This window comes from Passer montanus, unplaced genomic scaffold, assembly GCF_014805655.1.
Source record: "Passer montanus isolate IOZ18808 unplaced genomic scaffold, ASM1480565v1 scaffold3, whole genome shotgun sequence".
Lineage (NCBI taxonomy): Eukaryota > Metazoa > Chordata > Aves > Passeriformes > Passeridae > Passer > Passer montanus.
This window is the reverse complement of record NW_024367707.1, coordinates 5,430,334-5,446,747: the sequence shown is the minus strand read 5'-3', so window position 1 is coordinate 5,446,747 and position 16,414 is coordinate 5,430,334. Positions and strand designations below refer to the sequence as shown.

The 16,414-nt window shown below is 39.9% G+C and overlaps 1 protein-coding gene across 3 annotated transcripts in view; it reads right to left on the bottom strand.

Moving 5' to 3' along the window:
- The window catches only part of RPS6KA3 (ribosomal protein S6 kinase A3), a 75,269-nt gene extending 59,573 nt beyond the window's left edge, over nucleotides 1-15,696 (bottom strand). The window contains exons 1-2 of one of the 3 annotated variants that reach the window (XM_039714107.1): nucleotides 15,627-15,696; nucleotides 1,465-1,521 (exon numbers count right to left, since the gene is read on the bottom strand). In XM_039714107.1, coding sequence (XP_039570041.1) covers nucleotides 1,465-1,521; nucleotides 15,627-15,629 — 60 coding nt within the window. In that variant the 5' untranslated portion in view covers nucleotides 15,630-15,696. Of the gene's footprint in view, nucleotides 1-1,464; nucleotides 1,522-14,632; nucleotides 14,890-15,626 lie in introns of those variants that run through there. The other 2 variants (XM_039714106.1, XM_039714105.1) reach the window with 2 other exon arrangements.
- Between the last annotated feature and the right edge of the window lie 718 nt (nucleotides 15,697-16,414).

Here is a 16,414-nt window from a genome sequence, read left to right as displayed (position 1 = left end):
CTATGTAAGTGCCCCAAGTCCATTTAAGTGTGAAGTTAAACAGTACAACTTAAATGAGTTTCAATGGTAATTTACAATTGTCTGTATCTTGCACCAAAACAGACTATGAAGGACTGACAGAATCTCACACCCCAGCTCAAGTAGTATTTCATCACCTGACTGACAGCACTGGTTATCTTCCAGCTATAACTGACTGAGCAGCTGAAGTAACACATTGTTTAAAAAACCCTAGAATAATTTACACCACAACTGGCAACCTTTTACTCACCACAGCCTAGAAAGAAATGCAAAGTATACTCCTAAAATACTGGTCTGAGACATTAAACAGCTAAAACAATCATAACCAAGCAGCTCAAGCATGACAGAAAGAAACCAGAGTAATGTTTTAACTTTTTGATGGTTATACTGTATTAAAATCAGTTGCAGAAAAGCAGTAATTTGGAAGCTCCCAAAGGAAATACAGGGAAACATTTGTAAGCATTCTGTAGTTATCAGATATTGAAAGAGAAGTTTGATAATTTTGAGGGATAGACCTTAGCTGACCCACCCAGCCACTTTCTCAATCCCCCTCCTCAGCAGGACATGTAGGAGAAAAGCTCATGCCCTGCCTAAGGAACAGGGACAGCACACACCAGTTGCCACCATGGGCTAAAGAATATCAATTTAGGGAAAATTTATTTCACCTGTTGCCAGGATAGTGAGAAAAAAAGAAGAAACTAAAACCACCTCTTTCTCCACCCTCCCCTTCTTAGGCTGATACTACTCTTCTACATCCTCCCTGTCAAGCAGCACAAGTGGAATGGGAAATAGCTTGGACCATCTACTCACAACCTGAAGTCTGCACAATATCCAATAGCAGCATATGAATCCTGAAGTTCAACCAAATATGGAGTTTCAAAAATTGTCTTTATTGGCAAAGCCATTTATTACCAGACCTAAGATTCAGCTAACATGAAAGTACAGGTAAACTTCATATTTGACAATTCACAGGCATTGCAACAAGAAAACTGAACTCGGTATCTTCACATTATGAAATTGTGTAAACTGCAAGTCTGACACGAAGACAAGGAACCTTAAAAATTATCACAGTCAGGAAGGTTCATTGATTCTCTCTTTAGTAACAATCTCCATTTTTAAGAAGCCTAGGTTAAGAATTCCTTTGATAAATGCCTTTCAGTAACAAGCACAATGGAAACTACACTTTCACAGCTGTTCTTCACACTTGATCTTCCCTGAAACGCTATTAAAAGCTGAGGAATGAGTTTTGAGAACAGTGGGATACCAAACTAGACCTGAGTCAGTGAGAAAAAAATCACACTCTCAAAAATATTAAGATCTGAGAGTGCACCCCATGTCCAGTAATCTCAAACAACAAAACACTAGTGGCAAACTGCCATTATGATTAAATGATGTCAAGTGTGCTCCAATATTGTACTGCTTTTATTACAGCCATATTTTACTTACAGTTTGTTGGTTGATATCATCTTCTCCCATAGGTTCATCCACAATTTGCTGTCCATTCTGTAAAAAAAAAGACAAAGTAAAAATAAATACTGAATCCAAGTACAGAAATAAATATATTGGAGATAGGCTTTCATAGCATATTCCTGTACTCTCTTCTCCATATTCTACAAAAGCAGGTAATTGAAAGTAAACATGGAAAACTCCCTATTGCTGGCATGTAATGCCACTCCTGCTTTGATCCTTGTGTATTCTCAACCTGGATGAAGTCACAATAAGAAATACATAAAACCACCTGGCATTTCAAGTCTCACTGCTACACAGCTAGACACTATTTTCCATTACTACAACCTCTGCAAAATAGTTAAACCTGATGAAGACTGAATGGCAAAAAGCCACACAAAGGGGCTCTAAGAGCATGACCTTACATATAGGTCTATAGCATAGACTTAAAAAAAACATTGAATGCAATTCTGATTTTACTATCAATTTTACAGCATTTACCACTTTCTATACTTTCCCAAGGGCCATTCTAACAAGCCATACAGAAAAAGGCTTTTGAATTTGAAATTTAGACATAAAGTTAAAAAAAAAATCTTAAATACCTTGTTGGTCAACAAAGGCTTTCTTTTGCTTGACAGTGATAATATACTTGGAGAATTTCTAAGAAATATTTTTCCCTGAAAGACTTTGAATGACTTTGCTTACACAACAAGCATGACCAATAGCAAGTTGTAAGTAAAAGTATGTATTTCCTAAGTTATGGTACAGGGCATCACCTCAGGCATTAATTCTTAGTTTGTGCCTAAAGTTTAACAGCAATTCAGTATCACATTTCAGAAAGAAATGAAAAAAATATTAAAAAGGGTTACCATTCTCCATTACCATTGGAGACAGAATTTTAGCTCATTTGTGCATTGTTTCCCTAGAGAACTCAAAGTCTAATTAATCAATTTTTTCAAATCCTAATTTACTTAAAAGTTACATACACGTATAGATAGTTACCTTTTAGATGTCAGAAAGTTAATGAAAGCTGTTCAGAAATTCAGATTTCTGCTTATACCCTCCTTCCCACTACTCAGTTTTTCAACAGAATTCTTCAGAACCTTTCTACTAACAACTTCTGATTAATAGAACCTTCTACCTTGCATATAGCTACAGGAGAGTCTTTCCTATGTGACAGATTAAATTCTAACCACTTACAAATTCTGATTTTCAAATATTGCAAGCACACTGAATGGTCAATCAGATGATTACCAGCTCTCTAGCAACTTTTCTCTTGTGCATTTTTTTTTTCTGGAAGATGCAGCTAGAAAAAGCTAAATTATAGGAGTCATGGATTTCCCCAATATGACACAGGTGGGTTCGGGGGGGGCGGGGGGGTTGTGTTGTTTGGGGTTTTGTATGGGTTTTTGTGTTTTTTTGGTGGTTTTTGTTGTTGTTGTTTTTTGGTTGTTTTGTTTAGGTGTTGTTGGGGGAAGAAGACTGGGTTTTCTGATTGTCTTCCTAGTGCAGACATCTGGCACATGGTAGTAGTGCTATTTTCTCATCTTTCCTGGCTTCAGGAAGATACTAGAGATTTCTGGCATGACTCTGGTCTACTCTAAAAGTCATCTTTCCATGACGGAGGACTAGTGAGAAATCAGTGGCATATGCTATACATCATTACAGCAATGAATAGAATCTTTAAATGCTGTCTCAGTTAAGGGCAGCTAATACAACCTTTTATGTGTACAGCAAAGGGTAATTTGAGAAGATGATTCTCCAAAAAGCCCACATTCTCTACACTGTAACATCTTTTACTTGGAGTGTACAGGCAGTAAATATTGTATTGTACTATCCTGCCTTAAGATACATATAAAGTTGATATTATCAAATGGAAGGCCAGAAGAATACCAACTTAGCCAAGTAACAGAAATGAGTGTTTTTAATAAAGCTTGTTTACAGGGACCAGCTGTATATTGAGTACACACATATCATTACCATCAAGGCCACAAGTCACATACTTCCCCTTCTCTCAAACTTACGACATAAATTAACATTAGTATTTTAGCTACACATATCTACAGCTGTTCATGCTACAACATAGCTTCGTTCAATCTTGCACTCAGGAACAAAAAAGAAAATAAAAAAATCAGTAGAACAAATAAAGTAATTGACTTTAGCTGAGAAGGAGAAGTCTGTAATGTTCTAACAGCAACAATGGCTAAACTCTAGGGCCTAAAATAGGACAATCTGTAGATCAAAACCATGTGCTCTACACTGACTCCACTCCACATGCAGATTTTCAGAAATACTGATTCCTGCTACAATAGTCATTCTGCTAAATAGTAATGTACATTAACTGCAGGTTAAAAAAGAATTTACCACACAGCAAGTTTAAGTTCTCACATCTACTATTTTACGACGACTGAAATCAGTTGGAAGTGAAATGCACTCTCAGAAACTTCAGACAAGCCTCCCTTCAAAGACAAAAAGGCGAGATCAACCTCTGCTTTTAAAAAGGCTCTAATCTTCAGCCTCACTGACTTTCTCAGCAGTCAACCAGAAAAACCACAGCAAACTTCTGCAAAACAAATAAACTGTTTTGCACAATCTGATCTTCCTGTTTAATCCTGCACTCCTTACAGTTACTTTTCAGCTGAACTCAAGCAAAACACACTCACTGGAACTAGGCACAAACTCAAGGAATCAGCATGAGCGCCATGCAGTCCTGTCTGAGCCAGAGCACTGGATTAGCAAGACCTTTTCAAACAGGTCTTCCCAAGCAGTGATTATGCTAAGGGAATCACTGGATGGTAGAACCAGTTTTTCTCAGAGCAGTCTGAGCCATGTAAGGTAAAGAAGAATATGTATATATGATTTATGGTTTGATGGTATATACCATTAAATGGGAAGCAGCTGTGTATTCAGCAAGGCTACAAAGTGCACAGCCTTTCTTAGGAGTTAAAATGGAAAGCCCAAAGTTCCTGTTGGAAATGGCACTATTGAAACCACTGTGGAGTGAGGAGGTCAGCAGCACGCTTAAGAGGTGAGCACATGAAATATGTTTCCTTTTGCTGGGCATACACTCCTTCTAGTATTTAACTAGCACCAAGGGCATGCCTCAATGACATAACAGGCTGGGAGCAGATATAATAGTCTGATGAACACAGACTAAGAGAAGGCTGAACATATATCTTTCTCAGATTAGTTTAATTCAAAAGACAGAGACTCTTGATTGTACTTCAGGTGCTCTCCTTCCATAGCAGGACAACCAAGCAAGCGGAATTGATCCAAGATCTGGCTATTTCCAGTACTCTGGTTCCAAAAGCAAAACATATTTCAGATGGCAACACAGGAGAAGTATAAGAAAAATAACAGAAAAGGTCTACAGAAAATTTCTACTTATACCTGAACACATCAACAATCAATTTCTGCCAGGGAAAAGGAGGGTGCACAACCTACAAAATGGTCTTCCAATCCACTCTGATTCAATATCCTATTCTGTTTTCCAGTTTAAAAAGTCATGTTAATTAAGGTACAATATTTGTTTCCCCAAAGCTTTTAAACCTGTTGCCATATCTCACTAAATTAGTAGAAATCAATACCTAAACACAGCTGGGCTCCAGCAGTTTTCCTGAAGGCACATGGACAGGAACACAAAGAGATCCTACAGGTTCTCCACCAGGTATAAAGCAGACACACACCAGGGAATCTTTATCAGGCAGCTAGTACATGAATGTCCCCCAAATAATATGACAGAACATCTGACACAAAAGTCAATCAATCAATCATCAATATTTCTAGCAATCAAGAATTACAGGTTTCAACCCACTGAACTCTCAGAATGTAAGTACTCTCAGGAATTTCCTGGCAGAAAGACAGTTTTAAAAAAGCTTTTTTAAAATTCAGATTATTTCAACTCTGGAGCAGTAATGCACACCCATGAAAACCACAGTACAGGAACAATGTGGTCACAAGTAGCGTCACATGTTAAGGTACTGGCACCAAGAAAACACAGTCATACCAAACTCTTTGTAAGAAAGAAGTACACCAAGAAATGCAGCCCACATCTCCCTACAATCAATTAACCACTTCCTTTGAAGCACTGAATATCCTGCACTTTACACACTACAGTTACTTATTGATCTGCAAGTTGTAATGCCACTTTTTTTAAATTTTAAATTATGGTTCCAGCATTTACTGCAAGAGATCCAATTTGTCTCAGAAGTCTGGCAAAACTCACCAGCACAATAAACCTAATGCTTTTCACATCTACCTTTCTGTTTAGTACCAGATCCAGATGGATAATTTTCCATGTACAATACAGCACCTAGCATCCATAAATACAATTAGGATTTAGCAATCTGGGGCAAGATATCTTGTTTTAATAATAATGTCAGATAACCATCATTCCCATACAGTGTTTTTTACATGTATCCAAACCATATCAATTGAAATTTTAAGTGGGAAAATCATTATGTTTCCTATTGTACCCATTTTTCATATTTTTCCCTTAGTATACACTTGAAGTTTTTAGATTTAGTTTAGCATCTCCATTCCTACATTCTGTTTTCAAATCCAAGTTCCATTGATTTGGACCTACCTTGCTAAAAACTTTGTTCTTTTCTACAGTATAAGAGTATTTTTTTTTCTGAAGGGCATTAAGTTTCCAGACCTTCTTTGATTTTTGACACCTTCTTCCACCCTTTGCATTTAGAATATTGTTAGATTATTTCAGGGTGTTTACTTATTCTTTCTGGTAAATATTTTATCTTTCTTCTTCAACTATGTTTGTCAGCCACTTAAAAACCCCTTATGAAACTGATACCAATTGCATCTTTTGGAATAATTCTTCTGCCATTAAACTCAACATTTCCTAATTATTATTACTGGAATTGAGCATAAATTAGGAGGCAGACCTTATACTATTAACAGAGTTTAGCAGACTTGGCAACTACTGGCTTTTCCATGTAATTGGTGCCTTCTAGGAGAACCACAAAACTCAGTAAAGAGAAAAAATGTTATATTCCTAGACTTAGCAATTAATCAAGACTTAACAAGAGTTAAATCAAGAATTGAAGTGTGTATCAGTGCAGAATGATGCTTTGATGACACAAATAAGCAAAAGAGGTAAGTTGTCTGAATCAGGCCCCTTACAAATTGTTCTGTGGAAGTTTTAACTTGCCAGTGAGTAACATAGGTGATGAAGGTTCTCTCGGGTAACTCTGAGTTGTCAACAATGAAAACTTCCAGACTTACCCAACAACTGCAGTTATTGGAATTAAACACGTGAGAACTTCCAGTATTATTTAGTCATTAAAACACTGGGTATATATAGATCCGAGCTCTTTCCTTCTGTGTTTTCAAGGGACTCTCAGCTGACAAAGTCCAAGAACTGTGAGGTCCTTGGATAGAGTAAAGCTGTGACAATGCTTCTGGCTTGTTTCAAAGCAGCACAAAATGCAGCATTCCCACTGAAATACTTGTAACATATTGTTAGTAACACAAGGCACTGTGTGGAACCACATTTTCAAACAGTGCACACTCAAAATTGCTATTCTAAGCAGCAATGAGCTACCCTGAGAAAAAATTTGTTGGTCTGCAAAAAATAGTTGAAAATAGACTAAGAGGACCTTAAGAGGTCATCCAATCTATCACCATGCACCAAAGCTATTGCTACAATGCTGCTCACAAGACATTTATGTCTAAGCCCTTCTTAAATCTTTAGGAGTTTTCACAATCTATTCCAGTGCTTAAATAAAATATAAGGCTTTAATAGGATCTGAATTAATGACTTGTGCCCTAACTTCTGAGCTGTGAAGCCACACAGATCCAAAGCACTTATCTAAATCCTGACCTGATTAAAATTTACTAGATGTAAATAGCAGAAGTGAGGCACCATCTTAGACTTCTCTAGCTGTTCTCTTGTAGCATATATCCAAAACATTTTGCATATAGTGTTACAAATAGTACATGCAAATATTAAAAATTCCTTAAAAAAATCCCAAAAGCATTTTTTTATATAAAACTTTATTAACTCAAGATCCATGAATTCCACCAAATTTATTTTCAATTTTATTGTCTAAGGTGACTGACTTCTTCCTTTGCTGAGTATTAAGAGAAACAACAGGATGTTGAAACTTGCCTCTCCATAGACAACCTCAGATAAAAGCTATTAACTTGCAAATCATTTAGGTACAAAGCCAAACTTCTTTAAGTTAGGATACTTGGGCAACTTTAACTATGTGATTTTGTAAACCCTATCTATTTTGCCACCTTCTTCCTATCTAGTATGACTCAAGAGTATAGCTGAACAATACAGAAAAGCAGTCCTGTTTCCTGCACTGCAATGCTTTCCTTGGCTGGCATTTGTCCAGCACTGTGCCAAGTCACATCAGAAAAGAATAGTAAAAAGGTTTGCAGCTCTCACCAAGTTTTTTTTCTGAATTAACTCATCTTGAAGTCAAACAAGTGCCACAATATTACTCAAGGTGCTGTGCATATACTGTTATAAAATCTTCGTCTTGGACAAGCAGTCTATGTAGCTAAAACCAGCTCCAAATTGTGTGTGGTTATGTGTTCACAGAAAAACCCAACCAATCAACCAAAAATCCAAGAAAATGAGAAAAAGACAGGGAAGAGAAAGTCTCCATTTCCTACCTATACAAGTGGGTGGGTAGTAAATTATTATGCTTAACACATAAATTCAGCAGCCTTAATAAAACAAAGCCAGAAAACCCATAGCACCTAATGTCTGTTCATCTGCTCCAAAGAGGAAGAAGAAACATACACATCATTAGAAAAAGCCTACCTTAATATATCCAACTACTGCTGCACACCTGAAAACAGAAGATATTCCTTCTGCTTGCACACAATCTGGAGTGACTCTGGCACCTGATAGTGTACAAATCTTATTACCAAGCCTGCATCTGCACGAGAAGGCAGGTGCATCTCACCTTCCTGCCTCCTGCAGTCCCAGGCTCACGGAAATGCCCTGTGCCTTCCTGGCTCCTGCCAAAGGACTGGACACACACAGGGAGAACGTGCCAGGCCCTTCCCCTGCGAGCAGGGGCAGCCAGCAGGCACAGCAAAGCTGCACTGCACTTCCCTGTGTTGCACACACAGGTTTTCAGAAGTTTCTCAGAATTCATAATAAATTCAAAGGGTGAAATTTACACTTTTTAATATTTATTTTATAATTTATTGTTTTGATACATTCTGCTAAGAATAGAGAATAAGCTGTAGAACAACTTCACTATTTCCTAAAATTCAGGATGTCTGTAGTGTAGTTCTGACCATGTAACAAAAGTCAGCTACAGGAAGACAGAAGTAGAAAAAATTCCCAGGAAGCCAAAAGCATTTTTTCACAAGTTCGTATAAGTTCTAACAGTAACTAATTTTGGCAAACATGTTTTGCAAGAAATAATTCAAATAATATTTACATCCTAAAGCCATCACCTTTTGAGTTTGCAGGACAAAGAGGGTTTTATTTTTCAGAGCTATGTGTTGTCGGATATTTAAAATCACAAAATACCATTTCTTCACATCATCTGCATATAGCGATGCATGTTTCAATAAATTAATGCTTGGATTAAATTATTTAAATATTTTTCTAACATTTATTTTAATTTAAACTTACAAACTGTCAGGAAACACACCCAGACCATAATAAAATATTTTTAAGATACATACTCACTTACATAAAATTGAATGGCTTCACTGAATAAATAAATTAATAATAATTTAAAAAATGGTAGCACATTTCCTCCAAAAATAGTTAAATGGAGTGTTAAGCATACCACAAAGATTTCTTGCATCAAAGGCAACATATGGTAACTCTTACTGATAGGAGTGAACTAGCAGTAACTTTGTGGTCAAGGCACCGGAGTAGGTCCCAAAAAATCCAGAGTTCATGTAGACTCAATGAATGATGCTAGATGGGGTCACTAAGCTGTTGAGCCTCATTTTCCCATCTGCTACATAGGATTTTTTCTCCCCTCTGTTTCCAGTGGGTGAAGTATTTAATCTTATTTCAGGGAATAAGGAGAGAATAAGTAGCACAGTATCACGTATGCAAGCACACAGCACAGCAACTGTGGTAGTCAACCACTTTGCCTAAACTTAAACATTCCCTGAAGGAATTCTAACTTTTCCCAGTTTTACTGATTAAATTGTTCTCTTGAACATCACCAAAATTGAAAAAAAACCCAATTATATGAATCTACTCTGGCCTGAAAAATTGCTTAAAAGTTTCACTACTGGAATATGGTTATGAATTATATCTGGTGGAAAAAAGAACCCAAACAAAAAAAAAAATCCAAAACAAAACACCTCAAAACACCCAATCAAGTGCTACAGAAAAAAAACCACAATTCCAAACCAGTATCTTAAGCAAGTTCTTAAAGCTGGTAGATCTGCCAACTGCCAAGATCAGTCAACACACAAAGCTAGTATTTTTGATGTGCAGAAATAATTAAACGCCCACCTCAGTCTTTGTATCAATGTGACTTTAAGTCTAGAATTTCAAATGACAAACAACTACAGTCAGTGTGACAGACCACAACCAATTCAAAGATAACAGACACGCCTTTAAATGTGTCAATCTGCTCATATCTACTTTGTGTTACACGTCCCAGCTGGGGCAAGAAATATTGCCTGCACTACAACAAACAAAACAATAACAGGATAAGAACTGCCAGTGTCATAAGAACAAGGAAACCAAGAGCTGCAGAGAGCACGCATGAAGGTACTGAATTCAACAAAGCAAAGCTCCTGCCTTTTCCTGCCCCACTCAGCTGACCACAGGACATCACTACTATGTCACAGACTAGGATTGTGTTAACTGAAAAACAAAGCAGATAAAATGGTACCAATAAGGATATGAAAAATCTGAACACACCCCCCCCAACACTTTTCATGCAGATTATGTGTTTCTCAAGACAGTATTTACATACATATAAGATCTGTTATCTGTCTCTCACAACAGTTTGTGGAATATAGTGTATACTACTTATTTAAATGAGAATTAAATTTACAATTCCCATTTTTAACTCAGTACAAGAAAACATCACCCCACAAATCAGTGAAAAATTCAGACCTGAGAATGCACCATGCTGGCAGCAGCTCTGCATGAGAAGCAACAGCCAAGTGTTGCACAAAATTTTGTCTATAATGGAGAGACAATGGAGAGTCTTCAAAACCCCTACAGACCAGTCCATTTAGGCGATTCCACTTTGGCTTTAACTATTTACCTGTGTTTGCTATACCAGAAATAACTGTAAATATAGCCTTTGTTCCTGTGGAAAACAAGTACAACACTGATTACATGGTACAGAATGTGAAGAGACAATCACAACCACAGGCTCAAGGCTATAGGTGGCAAGACATCTGACAATTTCAGCTTCCAGGCCAGAAATGTATGTTGACAGAGAATGCCACACTGACAATCCAAATGAAACTACAAAGCAAAATTTGCATTATACTAGTTTCTTTAAAATATCAGCATAACTGTTAAATGCTAGCATCCCTTGTCTCATGCAAAGTTCAAATAATCCTGGATACAGAATATAAAATTTGTGAAGGAAGACTCATACCACCTATTTAAACACCTGAACAAGTGACCATAAAACCTGTCAGGACCAGTGGGGGGGAAAAAAAAAAAAAAAAAATCTTTCTCCACAGCCAGCTTACCTGTGTTTGCTATACCAGAAATAACTGTAAATATAGCCTTTGTTCCTGTGGAAAACAAGTACAACACTGATTACATGGTACAGAATGTGAAGAGACAATCACAACCACAGGCTCAAGGCTATAGGTGGCAAGACATCTGACAATTTCAGCTTCCAGGCCAGAAATGTATGTTGACAGAGAATGCCACACTGACAATCCAAATGAAACTACAAAGCAAAATTTGCATTATACTAGTTTCTTTAAAATATCAGCATAACTGTTAAATGCTAGCATCCCTTGTTTCATGCAAAGTTCAAATAATCCTGGATACAGAATGTAAAACAAATTTGTGAAGACTCATACCACCTATTTAAACACCTGAACAAGTGACCATAAAACCTGTCAAGACCAGTGGAAAAAAAAAAAAAAATAAAAATCTTTCTCCACAGCCAGTCTGGAGCATCTAAATTAAAACTGAATGACAGCTGTCACAAATGCTTCCCAGAAAGTCCAGCAAATGGCATCTCCTTATGATGGCCAGTTCTTTCAACACACTGGTGTCCAAAATTTGGCTGCCATAACTGTATTCGTTCTCCTCCAGTTGGTATCAATATGCACGGCTGGGAGCACAGATCAAAGGATCAGACTAGTTATTCAGGCATTCAAATGCAAACTCGAGTCATCAATACTTAATTTGCTCGAAAGCAGATGACTTGCAATAACAGGCATATTCTCACCATGAAAATCAAACCTATGGTTGTTATGAATCCTGAGTAGACCCTGAGTCAGTAATAGACAGCATAATTCCACAAGCTTTAAAGATGCTGTGATTTACATCATGAAACTGAAACTACACTTACAGACAAAACATTTTAAAAATAGTGTAACAACTTTACACATTAAAAAAGCTGTCAGAGATGCAATGTGGATCACTGACCTATTTCCACCTGTAGAAACAAAAGTCCTGAAAATGATCTTTGAAATCATAAAGCCACATTTTATCTAAAAAAAAAGTCTGCTTTATTTTTTAAAAAAGAAAGACTATATTCCACTGTTCTGCACACCTAAGTTATAGCAGCTGTTTGTGGTTAAGTACACTTCCAAACTAAAGCTATTTAAAGGCATTCTAGTCCTCCTCCTAAATCTGCTCACCCATCACAAATATCACCTCCTTGGTGGTACCACTGTAACTACAGGACTGCACCGGGAAACAAATGGAAAATCAAGTCAATTAAAAATTCCATGAATTGTTTAGACAAGGAGTCTTAAGTCTGAGCTGAATTTCAGAACTCAAAAATTTGTAATTCCATATGCGGATAATACAACATTACAAGAACTGTGTCAGCAAATCTGAGAGGTTAGCAGAAATGAATTTACTCAGAGTTACAGCTAAAGACATTATTAGTATCAAACTATGACTGAAATCACAATGAGTTTCAGGCAAATGTAAGAACATTTTTGCCCAAGGACACTCTTGCAGAATAGGGTCTGTAATTAGGATATTGCTATGCTACAGATAAACACAACTCATGCAAATCAAAAATCCAAGTTATGTATTTAGGTCACTTGTCTATGTATTTGAATTAAACTTATCTATTTTTACTAAAATATCTTTTCTTAAATAGTCATTTCACATAAGCAACCTTTCTAAGTAACATCGTCCTTTTGAGTTTCATCTGAGAAGCTTTTGCAGGTGCAGCCTGGTCTTTTCAAAAATTGTTTATTCTACACTAGGGCCTTGGAGTGCAAACCTGTCAGTTCATGCTGTTTCATGTTTTATTATTGGTCCTAGACATTTTTGGTGATAAACCACTCTACATGGTAGACTCATGTGAATATAAAAGTTTAATTATTTTTAAGGAAGTGATAAAATACACTTGATTCAAAAAGTTTAGGACAGCAATTTAAAAAGAAATTATGTCTGTAATATGCTAAAACAAGTGAAGTATAATCATGCATGTACACACACTGCAAATAATGCATGTACACACACTGCAAATAACAATCTATTTTTCTACATATCTAGCACATATACTATTACTGAAGTTAGACAGCATGCAGTGAGCACCAAAGTCTAAAGCAACAGTTATTTTCTCTAAATTATGAATCTATTCTCCCCTACCACCCTCTGCCCCACCCTCAAGCATCACACTACTATTGTAGTTACTCCCAATTTAATATAATCTAAGATCACTACTCCAGAAGTTAGTGAATAACTAGCATGAATTTAAAAGTAACTACAGTACCTGGCAAGAATTAAAAAAATGTATGTGCCTGTCAGATCTGAACTGTAGGTTGTTCTGACTTCCTGAGATACAGGGACTTTCAGGAGAAGGATGACAAGACAAAGATCAAAAGGACAAATCCTAATACTGCAGAAACTCTGCATTGGTCCCTCTGTGCTCGTCTCACTAAGGAGAGAGTCCTAACCTTGTGACTAATTGTTGTGAGCTGGCCTGGGTCCACACCGTTCCACATCAGCATCACTTGAAGCAGCCTGGCTGCGTATCAGCTGGAGCCGATTCAGGTCGAAGCTGCACTGTCAAAAGCAGCAAGCAGCTTTTTCTTTTCAGATGGAATCTGGTCACAAAGTAGCACACGCGCTGTGGTCTATTAGGGACTGACGGAGCAAGCACAACTGACTGTGTAGGTGCAGTGTTTACACAGATCCAAACCAACAGTAGTAGGAAAAATATTAAAATAGCTGAAAGCTTCTATGGCCTCGGTGTCAAGTGACTCTAATTTCCAGCCGCTCTCATTATTCCAGCCTGGGAAAGCTGACACGCGTCCTGCCTAACAAGGACAGGCACAACACGCTCTCCCCGCTACCACAGCGGGAAACCCACACTGCGCGGCACCCCGGGCTTGTTCCCGGCAACGCTGCCGAGCACAAAGCTTCACCCATGCCTCACCACCCTTCACGTCCCTGCGGTTTCCCAAATTCTTGCGAAACTGCCGGCAACCCCATCCTGCCGAGATAAGGGGGCAGCGGCACCGGGCGGGGACCCACACGGGCAGCGGTCGCAAGGCGAGGGCACCGGGCTCGGCGAGGGCAGGCCTGGCCCTCCTGCCCACCTCGAGCCGCGTCGGCGGAGGCGGCGGGGCCGCCCTGGGAAAGGAAACTCGCCGTGACAGTAACCAGACACCGCGCTGGAACAAAAGCGCCCGAGCCGGCGGCCACCGCGGAGGCAGGTTACTCCCTCCCGGGAACGGGGCGGAAGGGGAGGGAGTGCGCCGGGAGCAGCCCGGTCCCGGGAAACACGCCCCGAGCCCGGCGCGGGCGGGGGAGTCCCGGCCGGTGCCGGCCGTGAGTCAGTGCCCCGGAGAGGAAGCGGCGTGCAGGGGCCGGCGCTCGCCGCGCTCCCCCGCGGGGCCGCTGCCGCCCGGCCCCCGCCCGCTGCCCACCCCGAAACCTCGCCAGGGGGAAACTCTGCCCATCCCCTGAGCGACGGCGGCACCAGGACTCCCGGTCCCGTCCTTACAACTTTCCCCGCAGCACCCCCCGCCCTCCGCATACCTCGGTGCTGCTCTCGGCCGTGCTCTCCACAGCCATCTTCTGCCAAGGGTCTGCCAACTGCGCCAGGGGCATCTTCCCCGTCCTGTTCCCGCAGCCTCCGCGCTCCGCGTTCCCGCTACCCGGCGGGGGCGGCCAGGCAGGCAGCGAGCGCTGCGGAGGGCGCGGGACAGCCCGGCTGGCTCCGGCGGCGGCTCCTGCGGCGACTGCTGCCCGCTGCCGCCGCCGCGGTGCNNGGGTCCCGCCCGCGCCTGCGCCCGGCGGCCCCGAGCGGCGCCGCTCAGTGCCCGTGAGGGGCTGCGCCCTCAGCGCTGCCGCCGGGCCCCTCGGAGCCGGGCTGCGGGAACCGGGGCTGAGGGGAATTGGAGACACGGAGAGTTTGTTTGCACAAACAGGCGCGGAGGGAGAAGTCGAGAGGCGGGCGAGACGTGGTGTTGTGTAGAATATCATTAGGCAAAGAGGGAAAGGAATTAAGGTGTAGGAATTTGTTTTTGTAGCAGCACCGTTTAAGTAGTGGTTGGGCTGCGTGAGTAGGAGTTGCCTTGAAGTGGGAAAGTCGTGCTTCCCCAGGCCAAGAGACGTGACAGTAAAGCTGTAAAAAAAAAAACAAAAACCAACAACAAAAACCCAACAAAACCAAACAAACAAAAAACCAAAACAAACAAACAAACAAAAAACCCAGAAAAACCCCCAAAAAATCCCCCAAAAAACAAACTAAATCCCCCAAAACAAACAAAAACCCCCAACAAAACAAAACAAAAAAAACCCAAAAAAACCCCCCAAAAAATCCCCCCAAAAACAAACAAAATCCCCCAAAACAAACAAACAAAAACTCCCAACAAAACAAAACAAAAAAACCCAAAACGAACAAACAACAACAGAAAAAGAAAACAAAAACCCAAACAAGCAACCCCCCCAAAAAAACCACCAAAAACCCAAAACAACCCAAACAAACAAAACAAAACCCCACAGGTTCTGAAAACGGCCCTTATTTTACCATTTATTCTCAGCTGTTAGCTGGTATGCAAACATATGCATTGAGACCCACAGCCTATGGGTTGTTACATGGTTCTCCTGAAATGCTAAGCAGTTGTCATAAACAACCATCATCTTGTAACATTAGATGGCTTGGCTGATGCTGAAGAATCCTTGAAACATGAGACCAGCAACTGAAGGTGGGTGAGCACTGGTGTCAGACTTCATGCTGTTGAAGCCAAACTTTCCAGAATTCTTTGAGAAGGCCACTTAGTTTTTGACAGCCCCCACTGCCCTGGCCATTTCTAGATTTTTGACAGGTCACATGATTTATTCCATCCTTTATAAAAGTTAACATTATTTAAATGTTAACTTGGAAGTTTTTTTGGAGTGGGAGAAATGGCAAGAGTGCTAGTAATTAAAAGTGTGTGTATGTTCATGCACACACTGTTGTGATGAACACAGGCTGCTTCTGTTTCTGCTTGGTAGCAGTTTTGATCCCACTTTGTGTTCGTGTAAGCATAAATACCTGTCTACAAAGAGGAATAAAGCAGTGGATAGGCAGTTGCTCTTAATGAATCAATCTTCACTTGGTCCTACAGAGACTGCCATATCTGGAGGAAAAGATCATAGCTGACTGATCACCTGAAGCTAGGAAAAGGAGATGTGCCTTCCCCTTGTTCACTGCAGTTCAGCCTGACCCTTACATTGGCATCTCTTTCAAAGGGGTGCAATTGCTTGTGTGCTATCATGTGGTGAGTTATACCAGGGAACAGATCCACATCAAAATTTACCCTACTGTAACCTTTT